Consider the following 23,080-nt stretch of genomic DNA (forward strand, 5'->3'; position numbering starts at 1 on the left):
ATTTTCTGTCTTGTACCCTCCACCAAGGGTGTCAATCAGCTAAGTATATGTCTGACAGGAAAGTTTATGTACAAAAATGATATTGTTATTTTACAATAAAGTTTTGTACATACTTACCTGGCAGACATATACGATTGATGGCCCGCCCAGCCTCCTCAGGAGACAGGTATAAGAGAGAAAAAATCTGGCAAGAAAGGTATGTTGGTTTTCTTACCCCGCTTTCCAAGCGGCGGGTAAGGTAGATCACCTGACCTACCCCCCCTTCCGTTTGCGTTTGCCCCCGCGAGTTTTGAAATTCTGTCGTGAACGTCAGAGACGTAAGCTAAGTATATGTCTGCCAGGTAAGTATGTACAAAACTTTATTGTAAAATAACAATATCATTTTGCCCACATCCGAAGCACACTCCTAATGCCCACTGACATTCATTCTTTTTGTGTCCTGGCATACCACATCTGTAACACTGCTGCTCCCGGTCACAACTAACTGATCCTACTCTTCAGACACTCACACTCCTATCTCTTTTAGGGAGACTGCATATGAGGAACCTACAGTTCTTCCTCAGAGCAAACTGGAACAGAATGAAGTTTCCAGACTCATTTATGTTCCGTATCACACAAGAAATAAAGGAGGACCTGCAATGGTGGAAGTTAAGAGACAGACTTGCAGAAGGGAGATCCCTCCTCCCACATAACCCCCACCTAGTGTTCTTTTCAGACGCATCAGATCAAGGTTGGGGAGCGATTCTGGGGGAAAAGGAAGTATCAGGCATTTGGAATACACAAGTGGCATATAAATCGGAAGCCACAAGTGGCATATAAATCGGAAGGAACTGACTACCATCCACTGGGGAGGGTTGCTGAAGTTTGCGGACGAAGTTCGCAACAAAGTAGTGGCGATACATTTGGACAGCACGACAGCGCTCTCGTACATAAGGAAACAAGGAGGGAATTACTCATTTTCTCTTTGCGAGACGGCAAGGAGCCTGCTGTTATGGGCAAATTGGAATCATACTACATTAATTCAAAGTACTCTCGGACGAACTGAGCCGCAGGAGGCAAGTACTTCACACGGAATGGATGATGAACCCAGTGGTATGCCTCGAATTGTGGAAACTGTGGGGGAAACCTATGATAGATCTGTTTGCCACAGCAAGAAACCATCGTCTCCCCCTTTACTGCTCACCAGCCCCGGACCTGAAAGCATGGCCGACAGATGTGATGCTTTAGGACTGGTCGAACAAAGACTTGTATGCTTTTCCTCCATTCAAGATGGTGAGAGAAGTTGTCAACAAATTCGGAGCACATCACAACGTTTCGATGACTCTCGTTGCTCCATTCTGGCCAGCGCAGGAATGGTTCCCAGATCCTTTAGACCTTCTAGTGGATTGGCCAAGGTTACTTCTGCAGAGAACAGATCTACTCAGACAACCCCACTTCAGGAGGTTCCATCAAGGACTATCCACTCTGTCCCTAACCGCTTACAGACTGTCCAACAACTTACAAGCGAAGGGGTTTTCAAGACAAGCTGCGAGAGCTATTGCTCAGGGCAGAAGGGAATCTTCAAGTAAAGTCCACCAGGCAAAGTGGACTGTGATTAGAGCCTGGTTTAAAGAGCATAATGTTTCGTCTTCTAAAACAAATGTAACAGAAATAGCAGATTTTCTATTATATCTGAGAACAGATAGGAATCTGTCTACTGTGACTATCAAAGGTTATAAGGCAATGTTGGGATCTGTTTTCAAGCACAGAGGGTTGGAAGTATCGACGAATAGAGATCTTGCAGATCTCATTAAGTCCTTCGATATTGAAAACCCAAAGGTTTGAAGTTATCTTGGAACCTAGATGTAGTACTTAGTGGCTGTCGGAAACTCCATGTGAGCCGTTGCAAAGAGCATCATTGAGAGATTTGACAAGAAAGACCCTATTCCTAGTAGCCCTGTCTACAGCTAAAAGAGTAAGTGAAATAAATGCCATGGACAAGAGAATAGGCTTTGCACAGGGTAATGTGGTTTGCGCATTAACCTTGGGTTTTTTGGCAAAAAACGAGATCCCGTCCAAACCGTGGCCTCGTTTGTTCAGTATCAAAAACCTCACGGACTTAGTAGGACCAGAAGAAGAAGAAGAGAGGTTACTCTGCCCGGTCAGAGCTCTGAAATGTAATTTACAAAGGACAGAAAGTTAGGGGCCCGTCCGATCGTTTATGGTGTTCTGTAAGGAATCTGGCGCGCCTGATGTCTAAAAACGCCCTGGCGTTCTTCTTTCGTAGCGTAATTGCAGATGCTCATTCACAAGTGAAAGAAACTGACCTTAATAAACTTGAAGTGAAAGCTCAAGGTAAGAGCAGTGGCAACCTCTTGTTTAAACATAATCTCTCTTTGGACTCTGTTATACAAGCAACATATTGGAAATGTAAATCAGTGTTCGCCTCGCATTACTTGCGTGATATTGAAACAGTCTATGAAAATTCCAGTACCCTGGGTCCGTATTTAGCGGCGGGCACAGCATTGGGTAAGGGTGTGTAGGAAGTCATACTTTCCTAGCCTGTCTCTTCACCTTGAACGAGGTTGTTGAGTTTTTAGGGGAGCCTGGAGGTACTATGGATGTACTAGGAGTACCCTTCAGTCAAGTTGGGTATGAATATTATGGTTATGGTGAAGGTGATATGTTTTTACTCTGGTAACATGATGGTATTTTCTACTGCGCCCTGGGCAGGGGCATCCTTTGGTTGACCATGCTAGCCACGGAACATTCCTTAGCTGCATGGGTCCCACTGTATAGAGGACGAGCCATGGCTATACCACCACGTCTCTATAAGTTAAGATGAGCGACCTCCAGAGGCAGTAATCAACAGGTAAGGAACCAACAAGCATTTGCATGGATGCTAGCACTAAATATATATTTTGTATTTATTAATTTTTTAAAAGTTATGAGCATATCCATGGACCCTACCTCCTACAATGTGGGATTCAGCTATGTAACTACTTGGTAAGTTGCATACATAAAAATGACAGTTTTTATGATAAAATAAGATTTTATGTATACTTACCAATAGTAGTTACATGATCAAAGCCCGCCCTCCTTCCCTCACATGGATAATAGGGCATAAAACAACTGATTTTCGTACAGGGTTGGTTCCTCACTCCCCTGATAGTGGGCGGGGGGTATCACCTGACCAAAACAAACTAGCGCTACCACAGATTTCAAAAATTCTAGCAGCCGATGGTTTTAGAAACTATAGCTATGTAACTACTTGGTAAGTATACATAAATCATATTTTATCATAAAAATGTCATTTTGCAAGAAGGTTGGGCATTTAAATAAAAGCTGTTGGTTCAACAATAAGGGAACCAATAAGGAAGTAATAGAAGTAAGTAGCAGCTGTCCAGTTCCACAGAACTCTTCAAGTAGTGACAGTTAACCCCTTCACAGAAGAAAAAAAATAATTCCCTTCAAGATGATAGAAGAGAAAAAGAAGAAATAGCTAGTATGGAAAATGAAGGTTCATCTGCATTTTCCTACATAAATAGCAAAGAAGTAGTATTCTTCATGAAAGAAGAAGAAATAAACAGAAAGGATTTGCCTATTGTGTAGATTCCAATAAGTGGAAAGACATGTACTGTACTTATAGATTCAGGTAGTATAGTGAATATAATAGATAAATCAACTTTAACCCCTTCAGCACTGGGACGTACACATGTACGTCTTTTACGGTACAGTAATAGAAGACCGCGACGTACGCGTGTAACGATAACCAGAGACTGCCTGTACTTGTTTGTTGCCTTAACATCATTACCTGTCAGATTTATCCAAGCTTGTGTTCTCTCCTATGAAACGGTCTTGCCCTCCATAGGAGGAAAGCCCAGAAGTCTGATAAATGATCTCACAGTATATCATAGGCAAGATTCATCCCCTTGCTCTTACGACCAGGGTTGGAATCGAGGTGGACGAGCTCCAGTCAGCTCAGGTGACATATCAAAATCCTCCCTCCAATTATAAGTCTTCCTAATGTAAAGGACTGATGGATTGTATACTGTGTAGGAACAAATCACAGTTTTAAAAAATAAATAGTATTTTTTATAGCATACAAACCTGAGGTCCTTTACACATTAGGCCCACCTCATGCCAACCTTCATTCTGCTTTTCCTGTGCCAAAAGCAAAGTGTTATGCATATACCCAGGTAGGAGGATCTCTCCCACCCCGGCGGTAGTTCAACTATCGAACTATCTTGCTATAAAATATAGCAGCCATGTTCACTTCACTGAAGGTAATTCCTAATGTAATACCCTAGGTTTGTTTAGTTAGGAAAAATACAATTTACTTTATAAAAATTTAATTTTTTCTTATTTAAGACTTTAAATATTTTTATATTTTAAGTCTGCTTTGTTAAGTGGAGATGAATGCAGTATCCTGCTTTCGTTGACAATTATTTTGATATGAATTTTTTTATTGTTATTATATGCTTTTTTTTAATCAGTATTTTGCTTAATTACAGGACTAACACTACCAGGCAATGAGTCATGTCAGGCCTACGAAACGAAGTGCTGGAAGCATCAATAAGAATTTTAGGCCCTGCAACCCGTCAGGTATTGTCTACAAGACTTGATTCTAGAAAGGTTCTCTTATCACCTGAAGGATTGCGAAGGTGAGTTTTGAGTCTTGCATGAACTTGTGAAAACAAGATTTTTAAGTTGATGTATCTGTGCCTTTTTATTTGTTCTTGCAGACAGAAACCATCGTCTTTTATGTATGAGTATCTTTCAGTGCATGCTGGATCTGTTCTTGAATCTGGTAACGGGGATAAGTAAGGGAATACCCCTCACTCAGTTACTGACACTAGCCAATTTGGTTGCTGCCAGTAGTAGTAGTAGTAGTAGTAGTAGTAGTAGTAGTAGTAGTAGTAGTAGTAGTAGTAGTAGTAGTAGTAGTGTTCAAAAGATGAACCCTATTTATATGGAACAAGCCCATAGGGGCCATTGACTTGAAATTCAAGCTTCCAAAGAACATGGTGTTTATTCAAAGGAAATAACATACTGTAAGGCAAAGGGAAATACAGAAAGAGGAGATCACTTATTAGGAAAATGTTAATTTTCATTTATAAATAATAATGTAAGTAAATCATTACAATACAAGGACAGTTGTATTAGGGTAGTTAATGCATTGCATCATCGCATAAACTTTGAAGTTCCAATTGCATGACATCCTCAGGGAGACTGTTCTATAGCCCAACAGTGTGAAGGCTAAAGGACGTTTGGAACTGAGAAATTAAACAGAGAGGTGCATTTACTGCATACTGGTGCTGCTATTTGGCAAATCTGGTTGCTCTTGGCAGGAAACCGGGATTAGGGATCAATTGGGAGTATGAAAGATCGCTGTGAAAAATTGACAAAAAAATGCTATGCATCAATGGCCCAAGTTATAACTGCTAATATTAGGAAACAGAAACTTACCGCCATGAGCCACTACCTAAAAGATATAAATTTAGAAGCTGACGTCTGTACTGGGGAACAGTGTATACCAGTAAAGGAAGGACAAATGACCTAAAACAGGTTGCATTGATTTTAACACATAGATATACGAGGTCTTATGAACAATACATAACTTTCATGTGTCTTTTGCTGAAACTTTCATTAGAAGTTTCTCAAAAGTAAGATGTGAGTCAAAAGTTACACCTAGAATAGTTGAAGCTTCAGACTCGTTGAGCAGAGTCCTATCCACCTGAAGGGGAGGATGGTATGGAAAATTGGTATGAGATCTGCTAATCAATAGTGTTTCCATTTTATTGGAGTAAAGCCTCATACTCCACTGACTACATCATTCATTGGTCTGGCCCATGTCCTGATTGAGGTTGATGGCAATTTCATTTCTCATAACTGGAGACTTTACTACATCCACAAGTGTTGCATTATTTCCATACTGAACATTCCTGTTTTCCAGGCCAACATCCATATCACTTGTATATACTAAAATGAATACTATTGGGCCAAGAACACTAACCTTTGGAACTCCAGAAATAATAGGTATTGTTCTCCTCCTGGCTGTTAACTTGAACATGTGTTTTTTCTGGATTAATTCTTCATCCCCTCCATTTTTATTATTGATGAGTCCCCTTTTCAGTTTTCTGTGAAAGAAAACTTGAGATGGTTATTTGTCTGTCCACCCTCAGATCTTACTACTGATGCTAGATGGCTGCAGATTGGTATGTTGATCATCCACCCTCCAATCATCAAACATACCAAATTGCAGCCCTTTAGCCTCAGTAGTTTTTATTTTATTTAAAATTAAAGTTAGCCATGATTGTGTGTCTGGCACCTCTATAGGGGCCAACATACAGGGCACCACTTAGCCATGGCTGAAAGTTTCATACAGCATTATATGCTGTACAGAAAACTCGATTATGTTCCGAAGAAACTTTGGCATATTTTTTATTTGTTTTGTATATTAATCTTGCTTAGCATTTCATTTCAGGAGTGTTTTCATTGTAGAGGAGATGACATTTTTGATGGGTGGTGATAGGTAGAAGAGGTTACCAGTGAAGGGTTGGCCTACCTCTTCCTTTGTTTACTGAAGCACTTCCAACTCTTTCCTTCTCCTTTGGTAGTTACACCCCTCTGATGAGGGAGGGTGGGTATTGCAAGATGTTGGGATCATACGTACGTATTCGCTTATTCATTGTCAGTGAAGTTTGCTGTTGCTGTAATGCTTCTGATGTTACCTTGCTGTTCTGCAATGCTTATGACATCACCTGCTGTTGCTGTAGCAGCTAGGAGCTCAACATTGTTGAGTCTCTAATAGCAGTCATTCTTCCATGACTACTGCAACCTTTCAGGGAGGAAGCTAGACCTGAGTTACAAGGGAAAACTTTGTCCTTCCATCGCATACCCCTCCAACCACCACATTGTAAAGCTTTCATTCAATGCCTTTACTCACCTTGTAGGAGGGGGAATAGAAGGCAAGTGTAATGCCCTTTGCAAAAATTCATTCAGGTTTTTTGTAAGCATTGTTCCTGTTTGAAGGGAGATGGAGCCTCTTAGTCACCTGTATGCAAGACAAGCATCAGCCTCCTCATACGGACCAACTTAGGAGAGGCTTTTTCTTGTGTAATTCTGAGAGATCATGTAGACTCACCATCCCTAGTGTCTGAGAAGAGTTTGTGTTTAACCAGTTTGGCATGGTGCAAGGTGTTCACACCAGCTGCACTTGGACAGTGGTAGGTTTACACTCTGCTTGTCCTCTTGAGGATTCAGTGAGAGAACCAACACTAGTAGCTCGTTCAGTGTGAGCGTGTACACTGTGTGTGTGCAATACTGAACATGTCTCTTAAGGGGATCTCTTAAAGCTCTTCCTCCTGTGCCTCTGGAAACGCACTCAACAAAACCTGTCTATAAGAGATTACATGAATACACTCTACAGTATGTGCTCAGCCCTCAGATCATGCTCTTATCACAAAGTGTTTGGGATGTAAAATTCAGCTCACACCTGGTCTACAGACCAGTTTGAAGGTAGCCTGTTCATCAGGAATGCAGTCACCTACTAGAAGCTGAGAAAGTCTATGGATTGGTGAACCACATTTTTCTGATTTTCCCATGTGGGGAAGATTTGGTAACCTTGAACTTTTTCATGGAAATGTATGTATTAACTCTGCCTTCTTGCATCCCTAGACAAGTGTGGTTGAGGTAATGCTGCCTCCTTATTCAGTGTCCATAAAATTTTCAGAATGAATGGAAGTTGGGTTCATGGTGTACGGCATACCTTTCTTTGTATATGGAAGTTGGGTTCATGGTGTACGGCATACCTTTCTCTGTATAGTCTGACCTCGAAAATCCGGCATTCAGTGGTCCAGGAACTCCCATGATCCGGGACGTTATTAAATCAGCCGCCATTAGTTCTTGAGCAGTTACGAGGATGACACCTTATGATTCAGATTTTGGATTTTAATTGTACAACCTCCCCAGTAATCATATAGCTAAGAGTATCACTCGCCGGCAATTAAAATCCCAAAATTTTCGGGTCACGCTAATTTTCTATTTGTTCTGGCTAGGTAACAGTGCCCCACCCACTTTCAGGGCAAGAGAGAGGAACAACTTTTGCAAAGAGCTCAGTTTGTTTCTGCTGGCCAATGGCAGTGGTTGTCAGTTGCTGTTATTCTTGAAATTTTTGGTCTTTCCTTTTGTATCATTGCAAGTGGTGAAATACTCTGGTCTTCTTGTATTAACTGTCTTGACAAATCATCTAGATAGTGTTAGGTTCTTTGGTGAATTTTGCATAAAGAACTAGATTTTGGTTTTTTGTCTTCTCCTTGGTGACCGATAGGTCTTTAGTGTTGTCGACAATGTCAGACACAGGTTCTGCTAGCTTTAGGTATTGCTCTAAAGGTTGCAAGACTAGGTTAACCAAGGAATCCTATGATGCTCGTTCTTTATATACTGATTGTAGAGGGTAGATATGCTCATTTGATACTAGATGTAATTAATGTTTTGATTGGGATGAAAGGAAGTGGAAGAATTTTGATTCTCATTTAAAGAAATCAGGGAGAGACAGGAAGAGAAAAGCTTTGCTTAGGGCTAATTCAAAACCAGCTAGCCAGGGTTCTTCTGAATTGAATTTGGATCTGTGTGTTCCTGTTTCCCAGGTTGCAATGGAGAGCCGTTGGAAAGGTCTTTCCTTGGATGTGCACAACTGTCAAGTTCAGAGGACTCCTCTCCATGGTGTCAGCGGCATTTGGGGAGCAAGTCTCGGCTGTTGATGCGAGGCGCTTCTGAATCAGCTCCAGTGGTTCCTACGAAGAAACCTAGAGGACCACACCCTTCTTGCAGTCATGGGGACAGCCTAGAGCATTTTTCTTCTGACTGCCTCTTGGAAATTGATGCTTCTCTTGCACCCAAGGCTCAGTGTCACTCTTCGGCTCCTCTTCAAGCTCCCGTATCTATTGTGTAATGCTCTGCCAGCAGTTACGGAGCGGTCGGTGTTTTCATCGTATTTTGCTTATACTGAATAAGCCTCTTCAGTTCAAGCTCCCATAGCTCTGTTAGTGCCTGCGACAGTTTAGCAAACGGCAACAACAGTTCAGTAAGTGCCAGTAGTGGTCCCTCAGCATCATCTCCTTGGGCATCTTGAGATGCTTCAGCGCTGCAAGGTCCTGTAGAGGCTGTTTCAATGCAGACGCAAGTCAATGTGGCTACACCTCAGGCTCCTGCAGATGCGGATTTTTTCCCTATTTCGTCTGAGGATGAAGCTGCAGAGGAGCAAGTGGCTTTAATGAAGTCCCTTCTCACCACATATCCATCTTGCTTCACGGCGACTATTCCCTTATCTCCTAAGTTGACTTTAATCATGGATATGCCTTCCTCTAACCCCTTGAATGTGCCGAAGATGGTTTTGTCCTCCTTGGCTAAGAAGGCTTTTAAAGAGATAGATGCTTGGCTTGCTGAAAAGAGGGAACAAGGTAAGACCTCTTTTAGTTTTCGGCCTTCTTGAATCTCCAGGTGGAGATACTTGTCTTATTCTATAAAAAAGGATCTTTCCTTGGGTATTCACACCTCTTCGTAAGATGTTTTTGGTGTTGTAGACGCAGCCAGACACTCGGCCTTTTCATTGACAAAGATTTTGTTTTCTGCCACGGGATTGGTGCATCTTTTGAAGAGCATTTTCAAAGTCTTTGAGGTTTTCATCTTTCTTGACGGGTCTGTTGTCGCTCTGGCCCGAAAGATTAGGTCTTGCCCTTCGCTTTCTGAGAACCTCCTGGCAGACTGGATGAGAGGTCTCTTGTGTATTGATAAGGGGATTAGAGGATTAGAGATGATTCCCATGAATTGGCCTGTCTATACATGATGGGAACAGTCAAGGAGAGGGAGTTCTGGTGTTCCTATACGTCGAAAGGGGTTACTTCCTCGCAGAGGTCAGCTCTTTTATACTCCCCCTTGGATGAGAGGCATTTGTTTCGGATCTGGAGAAGAAAAATACACACGATTGCCTCGCCCAGTCTTACCAAAGACCTAGAGATCTTCCAGTGGTGGTTTTGAGACAACCTCTTCCTTCAAGATCCCAGCCCTTTCATGCCAGGCAAAGATCCCTCTCCAGATCTAGAGGAAGTACGAGGTTCACTTCCAAGTCCATCAAGAAAACATCTTCGAGGGGTTCCTCTTGCAAGTGAGGACACTGTTCTCTACACTTGTGTAGAGGCCAGACTTCTCATATTTTGGGAAGTTTGGCAAAGGAAAAGGATTGTCAAGGTTCTGAAAGAGGGCTACGTTATCTCCTCCTTCAGTAAGCCTCCCTTAGTCAGCACACCAGTTGTCTTAACGGCTTATTCAAGAGGATGAGAGAGGTTTTCAGCTCTGGAGGACAAAGTAGCCTCTTGTAGAAAAGGAAGCAGTAGGACTTGTTCGAAACCTTCACTCTCCAGGGTTCTACAGTTGTCTCTTCATAGTCCCCAAGTCGTCGGGGGACTAGAGGCCCATCCTGGATGTCAGCACCCTGAATTCCTTCATCTTAAAGACAAAGTTCAAGATGGAAACAAACCAGACAGTCATGTCGTCCGTTCACCTGGGTAATTGGATGACATCCATAGATCTTCAGGACGCACACTACGATGTTCCCATACACCCCAAGTCAAGGAAGTATCTCAGGTTTGTGTTCAAAGGGAGGATTTTTCAATTCTGCGCCCTTTGCTTTGAACTGACGACTGCGCCTCAAATGTTTACCAGGGTCATGGCTCCCATATGTGCATCAAGTGTTTACCAGGGTAATGGGTCCCATATGCTCCTCAAGTATTTACCAGGGTCATGGCGTCCATATGTGCCTCAAGTGGTTACCAGGGTAATGGCTTCTATATGCTCCTCAGGTGTGTATCAGGGTAATGGCTCCTATATGCTCCTCAAGTGTTTACCAGGGTAATGGCTCCCATTTGCACCTCTTAAGTGTTTACCAGGGTAATGGCTCCCATATGCTCCTCAAGTGTTTACAAGGGTAATGGCTCACATATGTGCCTCAAGTGTTTACCAGGGTAATGGCTTCTATATCCTCCTCAGGTGTTTACCAGGGTAATGGGTCCCATTTGCACCTCTTAAGTGTTTACCAGGGTAATGGCTCCCATATGTGCCTCAAGTGTTTACCAGGGTAATGGATCCCATAGCAAAGTGGCTCCACCTTCAGGGGATACGAATATCCTTGTATCTAGATGACTGGCTCCTAAGGGCCCAGTCAGAGAGTCAGTGTGGAGAGTCCCTCGAGAACACACCTTTTTTTTTGTTGATTCCCACTCAGAAGATTCAGTATTTGGGAACGCAGTTCTTTCTGAAAAAGAGCTGGAACAGGAAGGACCTTCTAGACTTGTGTGTGTTTCCTATAATGCAGGAAATAAAAGACGACCTTCTTTGGTGGAATTAAGAGAAGAGACTTGGAAGGCAAGTCTCTTTCAGCTGAACCCCAATCTGAACTTTTCAGATGTGTTTGACCTGGGATGGGGAGCACTTTTTGAGAAGAGCAAAGTCTCAGGAGTTTGGTCCCTAAAACTAAGATCTTTGCATATAAATGTGAAGGAGCTAAAGACAATACACCTTGGCCTTCATTCCTTTGCATGAGAAGTAAAAAACAAAATGATAGTGATCTACGCAGACAACACGACCGCTCTCTCATACTTCAAGAGGCAAGGAGGGACTCAGCCTTTCTCTCTTTACAAAGTGGCATGAGGTCTCCTTTGGGCAGAACAAAACAATGTGTGTTTAGTCACTAGGTTTGTCCAGTGACCAGTTTGTCCAATCTAAGTCATCGGAAACAGGTCTTGCCGACAGAATGGACATTGGATCATCTGATATGCTTAGACCTTTGGAAACTGGAGAAAACTGGCAATAGACTTGTTCGCCATGCCTCGGAACCATCATCTCTCTCTGTTTTGTTAGCCAGTTCCAGACCCACAGGCATGGGCAGTGGATGCTTTTCTTCTGGACTGGTCGGACAAGGAGCTGTATGCTTTCCCTCCGTTCAGCCTGATTAGGCAAGTGCTGAACAAGTTCCTTGTACGTAGCAATGTCTCTAAAATCCTGTGGCTCCCTTCTGGTCATCGAGGGAATGGTTCCTTGATCTCATAGATCTTTTAGTGGACTTTCCGAGCCTGCTTCCTCAAAAGAGGCAGCTACTCAGACGACCACACTTCCACAGCTTCCACAAAAACCTGTCTTCTCTGGCCCTGACAGGATGCAAACCGTCCAGAAACTCCATAGAAAGAAAGCGTCTTCTAAGGGAGCTTCAGAAGCTATCGCTATATGTAGGAGAAAATCTTCAAGCAGCGTTTATCAGAATAAATGGAGAATCTTGAGAGAGAGTGGTGTAAGAATTCCAACATCTCTTCTTCTAAAACCACTGTGATGCAAATAGCTGATTTCTTGCTTCATTTGAGGTCAGTAAGAAACCTGTCATCCTCCACCATCAAGGGCTATAGGGCCATGTTGGCATCGGTTTTCTGTCACAGAGGCTTGTACAGTAGTACCTCGAGATACGAAAGGCTCAACTTACGAAAAACTTGAGATACGAAAGCTAACACGAAAAATTTTACGGCTCTACATACAAAAATTTTTCAAAATACGAAAGGTTGTTGCTGGAAAGTCCGAGATTCGCCCGGACCACCGATAACAATTTTGAAACTCGCGTGCCGCCAACTGAGTAGACTCGCCACCATCCTCCTGCTCTCCCATTGGTTCCTGATGCTAGTCACTGCCATGAGATCCTTCTCTCCTATTGGTCAACATCCTTCCCATCATGCATCTTACTACGTAGCAGCGTGCCTCGGCCACTCGGTACCAGCATCGTTATCGTACTCACGCGGTATTCGTTCATTCTAACGATTTTGTTTATTAATGTAAATTCGTTAGTGATTTTGTTGCAGTATACGTACTTTATCGTGTTGTGTGAGAACTTTACTCTACTTATACGTAAATTACGTACAGTATATACGTAGTCATGGGTCCCAAGAAAGTTGAAATTCACGGAAAGAAGAGAATGCTCTCTTTTGAGACAAAGATGGAGATTATCAAGAAGTATGAAGCTGGTATGCGAGCGAGTGTGATCGCCAAGAAATACGGCCGAAATCCGTCGACAATAGGCACCATCCTTAAGCAGAAGGATGTCATCAAAGCAGCTACACCTTCCAAGGGCATCACTATTTTGTCCAGCAAGAGGACCCACGTGCACGACGAGATGGAACGGCTGCTTCTTGTCTGGATAAAAGACAAAGAAATCGCTGGCGATACAATAACGGAGACGGCAATCTGCCACAAGGCCAGCGCTATTTTCGGCGATTTGATTGCCCAGGCCGAAGACGACGGAGGAGAAGGGACATCAACGCCAACCCCAGAGTTCAAGGCTTCGCATGGGTGGTTCGAGAAATTCCGTAAACGGACTGGTATCCATTCGGTGGTGCGGCATGGGGAGGCTGCCAGCTCGGACATGAAAGCGGCTGAAGCCTTTAAAAAGACGTTCGACGAGATGGTGACCAAGGAAGGCTACAGTTCTCAGCAAGTCTTCAACTGTGATGAGACTGGCCTTTTTTGGAAAAGAATGCCTCGTCGGACGTACATCACGGAGGAAGAGAAGAAGCTCCCCGGGCATAAGCCTATGAAAGACAGGCTTACGCTCGCACTTTGTTCAAACGCCAGTGGGGATTGCAAGGTGAAGCCCCGACTGGTCTATCATTCCGAGACTCCTTGAGCCTTCAAGGCCCACAAAGTACTTAAGGAGAAGCTTCCAGTGATGTGGAGGGCTAATGCGAAAGCCTGGGTAACGAGGCTTTTGTTCACCGAGTGGGTAAATCTGTGTTTCGGCCCGACAGGGAAGAAATTCTTGGAAGAGAAGTGCCTCCCTCTGAAATGTCTGCTGGTGTTGGACAATGCCCCTCCCCACCCTCCTGGCCTCGAGGAAGATATCCTAGCGGAGTATTCCTTCATCAAGGTTCTTTATCTTCCGCCTAACAGCCCATGGACCAGCAAGTGATATCGAACTTTAAGAAGCTGTACACGAAACATCTTTTCAAGAGATGTTTCGACATCACCGATACCACAAACCTCACCTAGCGTGAATTTTGGAAGGAGCATTTCGACATCGTCATATGCATCCGACTCATCGACCAAGCTTGGCCGGAGGTTTCGAGGCGAACCTTGAATTCCTCGTGGAGGAAACTCTGGCCTGATGCCGTATCCGCCCGAGACTTTGAGGGATTGGACGTGGGCGAAGCTGGTGCTGCAGATTCAGAAATGGTTGATGATCTTGAAACTGTTTTGCAACCAGATCTTGACGAGATCGTTGCACTCGGCAAGTCCATGGGGCTGGTCGTCGACGGGGACGACATCAACGACCTTCTCGAGGAGCACCAAGAGGAGCTTACGATGGATGACCTGAAGGAGTTGGAGGCCATGCAACATAACGTCTTTCAAGAGTTCTCTAGCAGCGGCGAGGAGGAGGAGGACAACCCTATGACAACGGCAGAAATTAAGGATGTTCTAGCCGCTTTTCATAAAGTGCAATCATTTGTAGAAAAAAGACACCCTGAAAAGGCTCACACAGGTCGTATGCTTGCGCAGTTCGGTGACGTTTGCCTAAGTCGTTTCAGGAACATTGTGAAAAGTAGGCAGAAGCAATCTTCCTTGGATAGTTATTTTTTAAAGAGGCCTTTAGTATTAGCAAGAGTAAGCAAAAAGGAAGAACCAAGTGATACTAAAAAACAGAAAGTTGAAAGTGGTGATGAAGTTGAAATTTTGTAAAGAAAAAAAAACCAACGTTAAGTATAAAAAAGTCAAAAAAAAAAATTTTAGATAAAAAAAGCATTTTTTTTTTTTTTTTATATTTGTTTTTTTTTGTAAAAGGTTAAGTGTTACAGTTTTGTTAATGTGTTTCGTAATTTTATTTTGTTCATGAAACTTACCTGTCAGATATATATATAGCTGTATTTCTGAGTCCGACAGAATTTTAAAAAACTTCCGCACACGCAGTGGGTCGGCCAGGTGGTTAGTACCCATTCCCGCCGCTGGGAGGCAGGTATCAGGAACCATTCCCATTTTCTATTCATAATTTTTTCTGTCGCTGGTGCTGAAAACACCTGTTTTCAGTACCTCCGTCTTAGGATTTTGGAAACTTCATTGCCGCTAAGTATCCTAATTGTCTTTTGATTTATTTACTTGGATTTGTGGGATTTGTGGCTAGGCATACGCTATCTTAAATTGATTTGAATTTGATTCATTTTTGCATAAAATATCTGAATCTAGTTAGGCTAGTTTCAGACGGGGTTGTCTGCAAAGATAGGGTGTGGCTACCGAAAGCTTCGGTAGATCCGCACTTGGTATGTACGAGGGGTATGGGTCTTGCTTCTTTGTTGAGATTTGTCATGTAAGGAGTGTGAGACTTTGTCTATTCCGTAAGGAAGACGTATGATTTCGTATGTACGCAATTAATCAGTAAACATGTCTAATTCCGTAAGGAAGACGTATGATTCGTATGTACGCAATTAATCAGTAACAAAGTCAGGGTAGTGAACCTGCTAACCTTCCTGTAGACTTTATTTTGCCTAACCCTGTAGTATGGCCTACGGGCTATGAATATGTCTACGAGAGGTGCTCGCTCTCCTTCATTGCTGTGAAGTGCTACTTCTGGTAATTGTTACTCCTAACCCTGCAGTGTTGCCTTCGGGCCCTAAGCAGTGTCTGTAGAGGAATTGCCCTTTCTCTGATACTCTTTCGATTCGTATCTTAGAATCGAAAGTGCTTGCTTTAGAGAGTAAAAGTGAAGTGCAGAAGTGCAGTGATACCCTTGTGTAGTGGAGGGTGCGTCAGACGGCCTCGTTTCGCCTCTAGGCCGGGACCTCTGCTTGACTCCCAGGACCCGGGGAGGGAGCATGTCGAAAGCCTAAGGAGGGTTACAAGGAACCCCCACCGATCTGGCGTGCCTTCGGCAGTTTTCTGATGAAAATCCCAGACTGCCAAAGTGCGTGCGCGTGCACGAATCCTGAAAGATTGCTTCTCGTCCTCCGAAGCGTCCTCCCCATGCAGGGGTTGGAGCTTTCGGAAGGACTCGCGCCCTCTAAATAGAAGCTTTATAGAAGAGGACGCTTCATGTCCCTCTCTCTCTCTCGTTATGCGTTTCAGTGAGAAGTAAGAAGGCGAACGTCGCCTGAACTCGTGTCCGTCTTTCCACCGAGAAATACGTAAGAGAAGTCATAGTTAGCAGGAAGCTTTTGAGAGCGGACGCCCGGGACGCTCGGATGGACTCCAGGCGCGTGCGGTGCACGCCAAGTGCGCACCATGGAAACGCCAAGTGCGCGCCAGGTTGGACGCCGAGCGCGCTCCAGTGGACGCCGAGCGCGCTCCGTTGGCGCCGAGCCGCTGCGCCAGTGGACGCCGAGCGTGCACCAGCGCACGCCAGGTGGTGTCGCCTGGCTGAACGTTTCTGTTGAACTCTTCAAGCTCTTGTTTCAGATATGTGGCCTAAAGAATGTTTTACCTCTATCTCCGGTGATACCTTCTACCTCACCTGCAAAGAATGTGAAGTAGGCAGTGCTTCGGAGGAAGTTTAAAGTGAACAGACAACTTCTTCTTCGAAACCCAGCAAGACATCGGGTTTCGTGAATTCAAGAGGTCTCTGTCAATTAATATTGCTTTTCGCATAGGTGGATGGAGTTATGGAAAGCTCAAGGGAAGATCTCGTTTGCTCTACGCAACCTTTCCATTGCGTGCCAATAAATTTAAGTTGCCACTACCGCAGTCAAGACTTTGCGATAAGGCAGTTACGGGTTATGTAAGGCTCGATGTCCTGCACGTCAGGACTCTCCGGCAAACGTTCAGTGGGATTCTTGCAAAGGCACTCATCAAAAGGACGCTCTTCAGGAAAGCGCAAGACAGGACTTCCTTTGCCATACTGCCAATAAATTTTTAAGCTTTAGCAGGCATTAGTTGTGATACGGGAGAGGAAGCTGATTGGAGAGTTTCTTCCTCTTCCCAGGATAATTTTGCAAGCTTTTTAGCCCATCTGAAAGGGTTTTTGTTTTTCAGATGAATAAGATTTTGTTAGTTTCTAGTCGGGACTACGCTGCCGAATTGAACATCGTCGTTCTACCTGCCGTAAGCCCAGTCTCTTAACAGGATTCTTGCCCCTTCCTCGTTTGAGACGGGAATCGGAAAAATTAAATGCTTGACTCCCTGGATTACGTTTTGTCAATTCAGTGACTTTCCCCCATTGACAATATACTTTCGTTTTGTCAAGTAAGTGGGTATCCCCTCATTGACAAAATATCTCTTTGTCCCGTAAATGGGTTAGTTCTCATTGACAAACATCTCATTAACTTGATATTGCGTAAGCGAATAAGCTCTTATTGACAAGATTCGGAAGAGCTCTCATTCGTCATTCGCAGACTCGTACAAGAAATAGACTTGTAGACTACGTCAATGAACGCTTATGTCCAGTAACATAAGAAGCTTGAGCTGACTGCTTCGATTCTCTTAAGTTTTGTTCATGAAACTTGCCTGTCAGATATGTATGTAGCTGTATTTCCGAATTCAGCTATATATAATGTCTGCCAGGTAAGTATGAACAAACTTTATTGTGATATAATTTCATATTTTGCCTTGCGTTATTTACTTCTGGTTGGTTCAACAAGTCATATATGCTTGCTGTAGTTACCTCTTCGGATGGCAAACCGAGAGGTCTATTGTCTATTTTAAGGACATTAATCGTTACTCCCTGCAGCCTTCCAGGAGTTTCCGATTTATCTTTTACCGTTTGTATGGTAGTGTTCTGACGACACCAAACGCATCTATATATTTAGCGTTTTCTGTTTCGCTTAAATATACCAGCTTGAGAGTCTTTCTGCTCAAAAAATAACGGACCTATTTCTTCGTAGAATAGGGTAGCTGGCAACCCAGACATAAAGTTAAAAGACGACGTTCGTAAGCTGCTGGCTGCTGCTGTCACGCTGTGTCTGTCCTCCAGTCCAACCGAGCCAGTCCCCAGTAACAGATCGGGCGCTGTCATGCGCGGTAGGTTACGTCTCTCTCTCCTGCGGGATTGACTGACTAACCGTATCTCTGTGCTGGCGGTTACGTCTCTCCTGCGGGATTGACTGACTAACTGTATCTCTGCCCTACAATCACGGACTTTAGCCTAAGATTGAGGGGATTTCTTACGTGAATGAATAAACGTTGCATTCGTTTTGCCTTACTATGTTCAACAGAGTTATCTCTTAATCCTTTCGGTGCTCGTTACCGCACGGTATAGAACTACGAGTCTACCGTAACATTGCACTTTTATATGCTCTCCTGCTTAGGCAAAGCGCAGCCTTATTAGGGAAGTAAGCATACTCGGGGAGGGAATGGATGAGCTTGCTGGGGACCATTTCCTTCCTGAAGAAGTTTGTTTCCCCGAATAGACTGCAATTCAGACCACAGTTTTTTCCTACCGGGAAACTGAAATATTATTCAAGATCTAGGAATGATTCTGAACATCTCTCAGTGCGTTTATCACCTGAGTGATAGAAAGAAGGTGCCGGACATCTGGATAGGGTTTCAGATGTCCTGGATCTTAATCTGAAAGAAGTAAAAGCGATTCGGTAGTCCCTCCAGTCCTCGTAACGAGTTTTGGGAACCAGTGGTCCAGATCAACTCTGATATTCCACAGCTCTCTCATATCTTAAGAAGTATCTTCTCTCGGTCCCTGTTCGAGTTTACGAGAAAGCCTATTATAACAACAGGCGTAGAATGTAACGATCCTCTAGAGTTCGCTACAGGATTGCAAAAGTCCGTACGAATCGTCTAGATCGACGGCAGCAACTATTGACTTCCGAGTGGAATCTTTCTTTAGAAGTAAGTTGAGAGTGGTGGAGACTTTAGGGACGCCCTTTCATTCTTCTCTTCGATATGTTGAGGACGAAGAGGCTTCTTCTTTTCTGCTCCCTTATTCCTCGATCCGGATCGGTACCATTAAACGCCATCCTATGATATTGAACGGGGATGGATATTTAGTCTTTTCTTTTCCCCTTTTTTCAATCGCTTAGGAAATGTAATAAGAGGATTTATGACGTCACAGGGAGCGACAATGACGCTGATCGCCCCATGTTGGCCTTCAGGATCCTGGATTCACAGAGGTCACATACTTCCTAGTTCACTTTCCAAGGACCTTTTTCCGAGAGAGTCGGTCTACTCTAACTCGAAAGGTACCTATAACCTCTCCGCTCTGAGTCTGACTACGTTCAGGCTATCGAGATGTTGACAGGAATAAGATTACCGTCTTCCATTTTCCGTCTGAAGAAATGGGATAAGCTGGCAGTCACAACTATTAAAGAATACGCAAATTTGTTGTTGACGGCCTTTGGGCTCAGAGATTTGCGTCTGTCAAACAACAAAGCCCTTCACGATCTTTGAGTTCTGTGGAATCTCGAACCTCGCTCATCATCTACTTTTTGTCTCACCTGTGTTTTCTCGGAGTCAGACACTCGTGCGAGATCAGGCGACATATAGTAGCCCTGAGTTTCTTGTTGACGAAGTCGGTTGCGTTTAGACCCCCCCGATGATCGTGTAACATGAGACCAGGTTGGACTGTCAGGCATTCTTGCTTCCTTCGGGACTGAATCGCCTTTTTGCTCCTCGCTCCTTTCTCCTGGCACCAGAAGCTCGAGTCAGGAGTTGATTCGCTGACGACGTTGGGTTGCGTTGATACACCCCCAAGGTTTGCTTAGATTGAATCGCCCAGGCAGTCCAGACACTCATCCTTCAGCGAAGAATAGTGCCTTATGGTCTTCAGGGTACAGCCTTGCTGTCCTTGATTCGTCTGACTGGTCAACTGGTCGGTCACCTGACTTTAGTACAGACGGACTGACTGTGCAGGTCCAGATCGAAGCTTTCAATATGGAACTTAGACGTAGTCTGAAGTTCTTGATGTCAAAGCATTCGAACCTCTCCTACCTGTTAACTTCTTGCATGTGATCAGGAAGGCCTTCTTCTAACCACCCTAGATACGACAAAGAGGGTTAGTGAGATTTTAAGCCATCGTCACAAGTTTTGGCTTTAGAGAACACAAGGCGGTGTGCTCTCTAACCCACTTCCGTTGTGGCCTAAGATTGGTAACCCGTTTTGTCCTTGGGCCAGGAGCTTGGAAGCAAGGATGGCACAAGTTAGTGGGCAGGAGCCAGAGAGAGTCCTGTGCCCTGTCGGGTCTCTCAAGTTTTATCTACATAAAACTCAAGAAAGTCGAAGTCATTCGGGCAATCTGCAGTGTTCCGAAAAAGACCAGACTTGCCCATATCGAAGAACAGCCTGGCTTTAGTGTTAAGGAGCTTTCAAAAATGCTCCTTCATTGTGTTTGCACAAAGATTTGAAATCTTTTTATCTGAATGCTCACGAGGTGAGGGCGCGGGCCTCGGAAGCATTTCAACAGAGCATGGCACTCAGCAACATCCTGAGTACCATGTTTTAGCGAAGCAACTCTGTGTTCACTTCACACTCCCTGCGAGATGTGAAGATGGCATATGAGCTTGCTGCTCGCTAGGGCCATACGTGTCTGCAGACACAATCTTGGGGGCAAGAAGTACCACTCATCCTATCCTGTAGAAAATGGTTAGGAAGAGCTCTTAATTTAGTTGTTGAGTCGCCGACAACGGCGACTTCTTAACTCTTAAGCCTTAGTTAACACACCTTAACTTTGGCTAGGTTGGTCAGGTGGATGGGTATATAGTATTTATATATATATATTTATTTTACTTCTTAGCCCTCATGGTATGGTCAATATGGTCTAGTCACGTCGTGGTCTCGCCCCTGTTGACAGATCATCTGGATTGCACCAGCTATATAGGTCTCTACCTCGCTGGCAACTCTAGTAGCAACAAGCAGACTTACGTTGGCAGTAACCACGAAGCCAGCTATGCTAACAGGTGGAACCAAGATGTAAATCATCTGCATGCATTTGTTTCCCAAAATCCTTCTATTCTGTCCCTTCCCACCTCCAAAGGTGTGATTCAGCTATATATATATCTGACAGTAAGTTTCATGAACAAAATGATATTGTTATGATACAATAAAGTTTGTTCATACTTACCTGGCAGATATATATAATCAAGTACCCACCCCCCACCACTCAGGGGACAGTGGAAATAAAAATTATGAATAGAAAATGGGAATGGTTCCTGATACCTGCCTCCCAGCGGCGGGAATGGGTACTAACCACCTGGCCGACCACTGTTTGTGTCGGAAGTTTTTAAAATTCTGTCGGACTTCAGAAATACAGCTATATATATATCTGCCAGGTAAGTATGAACAAACTTTATTGTATCATAACAATATCATTTTTATATATGTTTTCCTTACATTTTTTTATGTGTTTCGTAATGTTAAGTGTACGTACGTACGTACGTATCTGCCGATTGTCCTCCTCCTCTGTCGCCACTTTTGGAGATAGCCTCACTCGAAAGGTAAGCTTCCACATTTTACTACATACGTACAGTATTTCTTGTATACCATGTACACTAATACACTTTATTTACAGGTAATTAGCAGTACGTTATTAGGTTAGGTATTGAATGGTCCAAATTGTTGTAGTATTTCATTGTTTATTGGTCAATTTAGCTTTATTATGAAATTTATTGGGGTGTTTTTGGAGGGCTTGGAACGGATTAGCCATTTTACATGTAAAATGCGGTCCAAGATACGAAAAGCTCATGATACGAAGGCCGCCTCGGAATGGATTAATTTCATATATCGAGGTACCACTGTACTTATCTTCCAACCATGACATCTCTGATCTCATTAGATCACTTGATACTTCTAAATGTAAAGATTCTCCTATGGTGCCTTGGAATCTGGATACTACTTAAGTGGTTGTCTGGGCCTCGTTTTGAGCCTATGCATGAACTTAGTCTGAGGTACTTAACTTGGAAAACTCTCTTCCTAGTGACCTTAGCAACTGCTAAAAGGATTAGTGAAATTCATGCTCTTGATAAGAAAATAGGCTTTTCGAAAGGGAATACTATTTGTTCCTATTCCCTTGGTTTTTTAGCCAAGAACGAGTTTCCCTCTAATCTGTGGCCTTGTCCTTTTTTTATTCCTAGTTTGACAGAAGTCCTAGGTAATGATGCTGAGGAAAGAATTCTGTGCCCCATGAGGTCTTTAAAATACTACTTTCACAGAACTAAAGACATTTGTGGAGGTTTTGGCAATCTTTGGTATTCTGTCAAAACACCCTCTAGACCGTTATCTAAGAATGCTCTAGCATTCTGCTCAAGAGACGTCATCCAAAAAGCGTATTCTTTAGTTGAGGAAGATATTCTCACGGTCTGCAAGGCTAAAGCTCATGTAATTAGGGCATTAGCCACTTCTCTTGCATTTAAGAGAAATTTATCTCTACATCTATTATTAATTCTACATTTTGGAAATGCAAATCTGAGTTTGCATTGCATTATCTCTGTGATGTTGAGACAGTTTATGAAGACTGCAGTACTCTGGGTCCTTTTCTGGCGGCTGGTGTGGTGTTGGGAAAGGAATTGTAGGAAGCAACCCTTCCTAAAATAATTATTCTCCTTGACTTAAGGTGTGATATTTTTTATGGGAAGTTTGGAGTTACGAAGTACTGGGAGTACCCTTCAGTCCTTTGGTAAGGTGTTGTTGGATATTTAATTATTAATTTGGTTATAGGTAACAATATTTTTCTCGTGATCTTTTGGTACTGAGCCCTGGGCAGGGCCAATTATTTTGATCCTTTGTCAGCCATTGTAAATGTCCTTCGCTACAAAGGTTCCACTAAAGTAATAGGTGCTACATGCCTTTACCGCCACGCCGTTGCATGATAAGGTGAGTGGCAACCAGAGGCAGTATTTTCCTGCTGCAACTCTCTTATCAGGTAAGTAATCAACAAACATTATAATTAATGTTGGCAAAGTTTTTCCTATTCTCAATCTGTCTTTGTAAAGAAACTGAGTTAGAATTATCCATGCTTCCCTGCTTCCCACAATGTGGAAATCAGCTGTACAATTACAGGGGAAGTTGTGTAATTAAAAATTACATTTTTATGATAAAATAAAGTTTTAATTGTAGTACTTACCTAGTAATTATACAATTG

The 23,080-nt window shown here is 43.3% G+C and overlaps 1 protein-coding gene across 1 annotated transcript in view; it reads left to right on the forward strand.

The window, feature by feature from the left end:
* The window catches only part of LOC135222783 (myeloid differentiation primary response protein MyD88-like), a 467,144-nt gene that overhangs the window by 21,960 nt on the left and 422,104 nt on the right, over positions 1 to 23,080 (forward strand). Inside the window, 1 exon segment of the mRNA XM_064261052.1 lies at positions 4,494 to 4,643. Within this exon segment, the coding sequence (XP_064117122.1) occupies positions 4,519 to 4,643 (125 nt within the window). The 5' untranslated portion in view covers positions 4,494 to 4,518.

This window comes from Macrobrachium nipponense, chromosome 8 (assembly GCF_015104395.2).
Source record: "Macrobrachium nipponense isolate FS-2020 chromosome 8, ASM1510439v2, whole genome shotgun sequence".
NCBI classification, from domain to species: domain Eukaryota; kingdom Metazoa; phylum Arthropoda; class Malacostraca; order Decapoda; family Palaemonidae; genus Macrobrachium; species Macrobrachium nipponense.